General features: G+C 44.4%; 1 protein-coding gene across 1 annotated transcript; it reads right to left on the minus strand.

Moving 5' to 3' along the window:
- Positions 1-1,289: 1,289 nt before the first annotated feature.
- LOC116632583 (polyubiquitin 8-like) lies at positions 1,290-8,258 on the minus strand. The gene is given in 5 exon segments (XM_032404533.1): positions 1,290-1,457; positions 1,459-1,767; positions 6,595-6,685; positions 7,271-7,400; positions 8,183-8,258. Coding segments are annotated over 5 exon segments (774 nt in total).
- Positions 8,259-8,559: the final 301 nt, after the last annotated feature.

The following is an 8,559-nucleotide window of genomic DNA, read 5'->3' on the forward strand; positions in this document are numbered from 1 at the left end:
ATTCTCCATTGCTTTGACCTTTCCAATGTTCTGTATTTCGATTGGGTCTGGAAGTTGATGATTAATGATAATTACAATAATTACACCAAGGGACTCGAAATATAAATTACCAAATGTTCAAAGGAAGCCACTTGAAACCTTTAATAGAATCTTGAACAATCTCTGTCCAAATGTTCCCACTTCCTCCATCAGACGTCCCTCGGTGAGTAGGTTGGGAGAGATTCAGCCTAGGTTGTAGCCAGAAGAATAAAAGAGCTGTGATTTGTGAGCCATGTTTTAGTTATATGAAGGGGGAAAAAAGAAATCAATTTTTAAATCAATAGAATGGTCCTTCGCCCAAACAGCTTTGCTTAACAAAGAGTGAGCATTCCATAAAACAAGACTTCGCTTTCGATTCAGATCATTAACTACGATTCCCATTAGGCAGGAGGTGCCACGGGGAAAGGGGATATTTACTTGTCTCCTCTGCTCTGGTTTCTTGGCTTTAATTTTAGGGAGGTGTAGCTTTTCAGCATGGAGAAATTAAGACTCTATGTGGCTTTTGCTCCTTTGTCTGCAGAGGCCACCCAAGCCTGGCACTGATATTAGTGCAATCATATTCTCTGTGAACCTTTGCAATGGGCATGATGCAGATTCCCTGAGGCCTTTTTTTTTTTTTTTAATAAGTAGTAAGAAACACTGGAACGTGGGTTTCATTTTGAGACCCCAGGTTATTTTCTTCCTGCTGCAGAGATTCTACCTGCAGTTGTGATACCAGGGCAGAATATAAAGTATCCCAGTCTCAATCCAGAAGGTTGGAGAAGTTACCATCATGCTAGGCTTCCAAAGGGAAGAATTAAGGATGACGAGACATCTAAAGACATCTGTGGGTGGTCACTCTGGAGCATTTTTTTCATAGGATGACAGAGTGGAAAGAACCACCTCTTGCTACAGTTTTGACACATTTAAATACAGGCATCCTGTCGACTTTTGACTATGTCAGTTTATGTTATGGTATACCCTATTTCTAATTAGCATTATCCAGACTCTTTAACATTTAGAAGTCTATGTACTGAGAATGTTGTGGGAGAGTGGAAGAATGGCTGGAGGAGAATGATGGAAAATCCTCATGGTGTCATTGTCTAGACATGGATGGGACGCTGTGGGTTTGCACTGAGGCCAGGATTGACTGAAGCTCTGTGCTACAGGTAAGAACCTCTGCAACAGGCAAGATGCACATTTCCTGAAGTTGGTTGGTTGGTTGATTTCAATGAAAAGGAAACTCAGTGGAGGCCCCAGGGCCTTGGGGCTCAGGCCAGAGGCCCCCCTGCAGGCAAGGAAGAGCCAGTGGAGGGGCCTGATTTGACCTTCTTCTTGGGGCGCAGGCTGTTGGTGCGGCTGTGCTTCTTGTGGTAGGTGAGGGTGTGGGGGTGCAGGTGAGCATAACACTTGCCACAGATCATCTCACCGTAGTTGTTATTTCAGGGCCAGCTGGCGGAGGGAAGGCTCAATGATGCCACCCCAGAGGCGAAGCACCAGGTGCAGCGTGGACTCTTTCTGGCTACTGTAGTCTGAGAGAGCGCGGCCATCCTCCAGCTGTTTGCCCACAAAGATCAGATGCTGCTGGTCAGGAGGGACGCCCTCTTTGTCTTGGATTTTGGCTTTGATGGTCTCGGTGGTGTCATTGGGCTCAACCTTAAGGGTGCTGGTCTTGCCCCTCAGGGTCTTCACAAAGGTGTGTAATTTTGAGGCTGCCGCCAGGCCACTGCCACCAAACCACCAGGCTTCCTTGTTTAAGAGTGTTTTGTTTTTAATAAAAAAGTAAGAAGTGCACAGCCCAGGGTGGGCCTTCTGGCCCCCACACAGCAGCCCTCCCTCTTGATTTTGCTCTGGGATCTGCAGGGCCCGAGAGCACCACCTGTATTCTCAGAGGCATGTCGTGAAGGTGACTCTGAGGATTCTCAAGTTCAAGTAGGCTGACCCCTACTTCCACTGACGGGCAGGGTACTTTGGGATATGTTTCCTTTCCCCAGAAGATCCCACTGGATCCCAGAAGTTTCTAATGAATCAGTTGGGAGCACGCCTAGACAGTTTCAAGTAAACCCTAACTTTTGAGAGTGTTTTATATTCATGAAGAACATGATGCCGAGTGTGTGTATACGTGGCGTACAAGCATATTTCTACTCATCGTAAAATTTCCCTTTTGAGAGGTGTCACACTTTTCTTCGGCCTACATTACATCCCAGAGGATATAGGTATGGGACGAGAGTTTTAGTCCATAATGTTAACTGGAGCATGACCGTCTGAGTCAAGTTTTGTCATTATTGTTCCTGCTTCTCCCCTGTACTCTGCTTTGGTGGCAGAAACAGAGCCTTAGATGGGTGAACTTGAATTCAACCTGGATGCCCGATGAGTTAATAAATGAATCGAGAAGCATTTGGTAAGTTCTTTTCTTCAAGTGGAGGTATGCTTTTCTTGAGCTTTTTATTCTGCAGAGGTATTCAGAGCTTGTAAACATGAACTCAAGGAAATGCAGACTGTGACAGTTGATCTTGTAACCTGTGCAGTTACTACCATATTAAATTGCATCCTGATTATTTGGAAAGCACAATGTTTTTGATCAGCTATTGAGGTCATGTTTGTGGGGTCAAGTATCCCATTATACTTATATTCTCTTCCAAATGGATTTGTACCTTTATTTTATTCTGCTGGTTGTTTTTCTGGTCTATTATTACAGCTATTGCAGCCTTAAAAATAGCTCTTTTTCCCACTCCTAGAAGTTAACATTCCTAAAAAAAAAATAAGTGGATCTAATGAAAAAGTTAATATACTAACCTCCCCTTTTGAATACAAGGTGTGTATGTGTGTATGTGTTTGTGTGTGTGCATATTTTGAGAAAGACGAAAAGAGAGTTAGTTAATAATATTTGTACCTGAAATCGAGTGATTGAAGACAGATTCTCTCTTGTCTTAGCAGAGCGGAGAGAAAGAGGGTTTAGATGCACAAGAAAAAGAACAGGGTCAGTACCAGAAGGGACATACGGCAATACTGGCCAATATGTGAGGAACCGATGCAAATGCTACAAGCCAATTGTTGTTTGGAGGCTGCCTAATGAGTCTGGAAAACTACCCAACTTCTAAGGTTCTATAACTGCCTCACTTAGCTTTGATTTTTATAAATAGTCACATTTGTTCCAACCCCTGTCTCCACATCCTGTTAGTAGTATCGGTCAATTTATATATGTCGAGTGGGAAGTACATTAATTTAGATTCCCTGAACATCTGCTGGTGCCTAGATGGTCTTGAACCGAAATTAAAATCATTGAGTCATTCACCCCACAAATATTTATTGAGCATCCCGGGGCCTGTGCAGTCTGTCAGAAGCTCCCTCAGCAACTAAGGGCACTCTGTGAGAGGAAAGACCCACGAGAATTGCGAAAAGAAATGAAAAGCCAGTTGGAGCAGGCCCTGGAGAATTCACTCGTCTCTTCCTTTGTGATTATGACTGTTCCCAAGACTTTGAACCGCTGTGCGTCTAGATTCCCAACTTGTATTTGAGACTGGCTTTTCTGGGTTTGTCTTGCCTTTCCTGGTGTCTGGATTCATTCCTCCTCCTTCAGCTACTGCATGTTTCTATTTAGCCCCGTTTGATTTCCTGTCTCTGTACTCCAGCCATAAGAGCTTCAAACCCTACCTTCCAGCTGTTCTTCTTCATAGGTGGAAATTGACCTGGGATGGGGATGGGGAGGGAATGAGACAAAGTCCTCGCCGCGGGGTCCAGGAGCCCGAGACTAGGTGCTCTTTATCATGCAACGGAATAGGCTCTTATTCTAAACAAGGGAGAGACAGCATAGCCTGACTATCCTTGCTTGGTGGGTTCTAAGATCTTGTCAATTTGGGTATGACTGAAAGATTCCATGGTTCCTTCGGTCATGCCCATCTCCACACCTTAAAGTCAGTGCTGGTGGTGCTCGGGCATGACCACGACTGGTTGCTGGGCATGCAGTAAGCTAAATGGGGCAAGGGGATGAACTCGTTTCCAATCCTGGCTCTCTGCAAGCCTGCTTTCACTCTTTCCTGCCTGCATCTTGCAGGGTGTGATAATCACTTGCTCACTGATTCACCTCTTCTGGTGCTGAGTGGAAGCTATTGTAATCAATTAAGGTCACGAGGATTCTATTTGTGTCCCACCGCCACAGCCTCGGAATGATACCCTACCACCATGAAATAGTTAATTCATTTGTCGAGATGGCCCCTCTTAGGACTGAGATAAACTGACTCATTGTGTTTCCTGGTCTTGCCTTTCACATGCTCTGTTGTATCAATCACAGAGGTCCCTTTTTAGACAATCACCGTATGTCAGCGTCAACGTCGTATTTGTATATAGGAAAATACACAGTCACCAGTGTTGTAAACTTTACAGTTTGCATTTTGTGTCACAATTGTAGTTTGTGGTATGAAATAATCACCATCACCAGTGAATCCTCCAGACCCAGATCACTCAATACAGTGAATGCCTTTCAATATCCTGGTTCTTTTTTTGCCACCCTCCGTATTTTGTAAATGGGACACTGACCTTCCAGGTTTATCTATTTCTCTCACTCACAGGGCTCCCGATGGCTTACATCTTCCTTGGCCTTCTTTAGTAACAACATTCACTTTGTGATTCCTCTGAAAGCTGAAAGCTCAAAACACTGAGCAAACTGAAAAGTCAAAGCAAAAGCCCCTCGTCCTCTTGATCATTAATCACTGGCTGGGTGTGTGTGTCAGAACTTGGTGCCGCTCTGATTTCTCTCCTATGCCCTTCGGGCAGAAACCTCTTCTTATTTGTGTCTTCTGGAGCACCCAGGACACTGCTGGAGCTCCATAAATAATTAATCTCACCAATAATAATGGGAAGCGGAGGCTTCCAAGAGCCTTCCTTTCCCCCGTTCTGTGAAACTGGTGTTATGGTATTTTGACTATCAAAACAATGATTAAGCGGCTTTGGCACACTTTATGTTTGGGCTAAATGCGATTTTGCTAATGCACCATCTCGTTCCTCCCTCCCCCAACACTCGTATTTTAATGATTTCTAATTAATATTGTAATATTTCTTGAATAATTCATGTTTTTAAACAAGAAAGCCTGGCATAAATTTATGTCAATCTGTTTGTGTATTGCAGTGCTGTGCACAATAAACAAACACAGTCTGCTTCCCTTGGAGACTCGGGGAAGAGGCAACAGAAAAGAGAAACATCAGAGGATGGGGCTGGATTCTCATTCCTCCCCAGAAGAGAAGGGCCCCCAGGTCGCCTTCTGAGGTTTCCAGGCAGACACCTTTGTCTTTGCTATCCCTCCACCAACTGTCATTCCATTTTTCTCTCCTGACAGGTACCTGAGGTCTCCAAGCTGCACTTCATTACCCCAAGCCCTCCTCTCCTCCTTCCCCCTGTTCCCTGAACTCTGTGCCCTCTCACCACCAGCCCCATCACAAATTCGTCTTTTTGCCTCTCTGGACATGGCTCAAGGATAAGTGCAGACTGTAATCTGATGGACTAGGCAGGACCACGTGGATAAAAATCTGGGGTAGACTTCTTCATATGGTCGGCAAGTATTTCCCGAACACCTGCTGCTGGTTCAGAACCCTGCAAAGCCTGAGGGCACTAGATCATTGGGTAATCTTGGCCAAGTAATGCCATTGTTCCTCTATAGAGGGTCCCAAGGAATCCATTTGGGACTCTCTAGAAGTCTAAGGGGGATTTCTTTTAAGAAAGGCCTGAAAGCCCCTTTCTAGACAGCTGCTGATTCTCAGGCCACACAGTTCAAGCTACAGTTGCGATGTGGTAGAAAGCCGTGGGTGGGTTTTTTTGTTTTTGTTGTTTTTTTAAATTTTCATTTTCATTGTGTTTTTCAGTAAAAACCAACCTAGGGACTGGAGGAAAGGTTTCAGAATAAAAGCCTAGCTCCATCCCGAGCCTGCCATCCTGCCCCCAACTCCACGTGGTGGTGATCTTTACTTTGTTCAGGACTAAGGTCACATTCCATTGAATTCAACAGAAAATTACTCAGGGACCCGGAAGCAGGAACTTGTTTTCCTTCAGCCTCTTCTTCTTCTCTCCGGTTTAGGAAGGCTGCTACTTTAGAACAGCTTCCCTGGGAGACCTGCTGCCAAGTGACTTGCATTTCCCCCCTTCTTCTTTGGATTGGGAGGAAAGACTTTCATATCTATCATTTCTGCCTGCATTACAGCACTAGTAATGCTGTGCTGACCCTGCTCCTGGGGCCATTAATGTGTGTCACTGTTAATTAGCAGCCAGTGGAATACCCAAGCCAGTGACATGGCGCACTGAGATGGATGTGCTTGTTTGGATTGCGTTGCTATTGCTAGGCTAACTATCATTTGTACTAATGATTTCCAAGTAGGTAGCAAAAGGGTAGGAGGGAAATGACTTAATTTGATTCTTTTCCCCCACTATCTCTAAGAGCAATTTTAGTGGTGAAAACTTTCTGCAAGGCAACAGCTCCTGAATTGTTTGAGGTCTTTGGAAAGACAGTTATTAACTGACCATATTGAGATAGGGAGTGCTGGTGATTATGTATACGGTATAATCTTTGTGGAATGGAGATAACATACCTGCCCTCTGACGGACTGCAAATGGCCTCTATAGACACAATCATCCTGCAGACAGAAGGGTTGCCCGTTGCTATTGCTCGTCCTAATGACACTGAGATGTGGAAAGTGAAGTTGAAAGTGCACACAAAGTAGTAGGGGGTACGCTGCTGGTAGGAAGAGGAAAAATGGAGCTTGCCTCTGCCCAAAGGGCACAGGAAGGCAGGATGGAATTTAGGGAAGATGATTACATCTACATGAGGGAATTTGTAGCCACAGTAGTTGAGCCTCCTAATAACTTTGAAAGTTTTCAGAATGCACATTTTCCTTCCTACGTGCTCCAGCGTCCCCTTGACATGTGGGCATAATGTCGTTCTATCTCATATTACTGTTGCCACATTTCCCAACCCCTAGGGCTAGGATTAAGAATGGACATCTGCCTAGAACTAGTTTGGAATCAGAAACTAATCTCTCTAAGCTCAGTTATATTTCAACAGTAATGGACAACTTTTGTACACGTCCCTCTTGGTGCATTTCCTGCCCTCAGCCATTGTATTCAGGGACTCTGCCATACTTCCCTCTGTCTCCAAACTCAGTTCTGGCTACCTCATCTCTCATTTCCAGCATTTAGCTTTGTGGGAAAAGCGCTCGGATTCTACTCTGTGATTTAGAAACTTCTCATCATGCACCCATCTTCCACCTGTTCAAGACTACTACTGCCTCCAGGGTTTGGGAATCTTCAGTTAGTTCCTTTGGGTTGTGCTCCATTTGCCATTTCTCCCTCTCCTGGATCTTCAAACTTGCCAGCTTTACCAATATCTCTTGAGTTTCTGTCGTAAAAGAAATTAATGTAACTCCCATTTTCCTTATTCAAAAACCTGTATTTCCCCTTCCCTTCATAGGAAAGTTTCTTGAAATAACAACCTCCAATGACTGTCTCTGCTTCTCACTCTACGTTTGTTTCTCAATGAGGGCTAGACTTCTGCCTCTCCCTATCACTCCACTAAACTGCCAAGCAAAGACCACAGACAACGTCCTTGTAGCCAAACACAGGCAGCGATGTTCAGTTCTCATCTGAGCTGGCTTCTCTATAGAATTGACCAGAGTTGGCCCTCCTTGTCCCATGATGTTCTTGCCTCATTTGGGTTGGTTTCCATGACAATTCTCTTGCCAGGATGGTTGTCTTACACTTCTGGTGGTCCCTTCTCAGCCTTGTTTGTGGGATCTTCATTCTATATCTATTACTTAGATGGTTGGAATTCTTGAGGGCTCTTTCTTCTGTTCTCTTATCTTTTTTATCATTGTGGTCTTTTGGAGAAATCTTATTCTAGGTTTTAGTTACCACATACAAGCTGGCATTACCTTCTGCCCTCCCCCCACCTTTTAAAATCTTTGACTCTCTTCTTAGCATTTTGTCTAAAAGCATGAGACTTATTCATCAGGACCCCAGTTCTTCTCCTCTAACCCATTATGTTCAAAACCAAAACAGTCCTCTTTTTCTCTGAGTCTAAAATGTGATCTCCCTTCTGTATTCCCTGTCCAGAGACTGACAACCATCTACCCAATTGCTCAAGCTGGAAATCTGGCCCTATCTTTTCTCTTTTATTCTCACTTGTCATCCAGGGTGAATCCTCTTGACTCTGTAGGTCATTGTCACCTTCATTGCCACAGCCCTGATTTGCATCCATCTCACTGTCAGATAATTTTTTCTAACTTGAGTGTCAGTTTACTGCTCAGACATCTTGTATTCTCCGCAGTTTCTTGTCAGATAAAAAGTTATTTGGCCCCTTGTACTTTTCCAACCTCCTTGTCCACCATTCCCCCTCCCACACTGTATGCTCCCCCAAGATATGTGCAGTCCCTGGATGCTGCCATACCCTTTTATTCCTCCATGCCTCCATACACACTGAATCCTCTGCCTAAATGTCCTTTCCCTGGCCAGCTCCTGTTCTTCCATGTCCTAGGTAAGAATCTATCTTGCCTGTCAAG

This window comes from Phoca vitulina, unplaced genomic scaffold (genome assembly GCF_004348235.1).
Source record: "Phoca vitulina isolate PV1807 unplaced genomic scaffold, GSC_HSeal_1.0 scaffold7, whole genome shotgun sequence".
NCBI classification, from domain to species: Eukaryota; Metazoa; Chordata; class Mammalia; order Carnivora; family Phocidae; genus Phoca; species Phoca vitulina.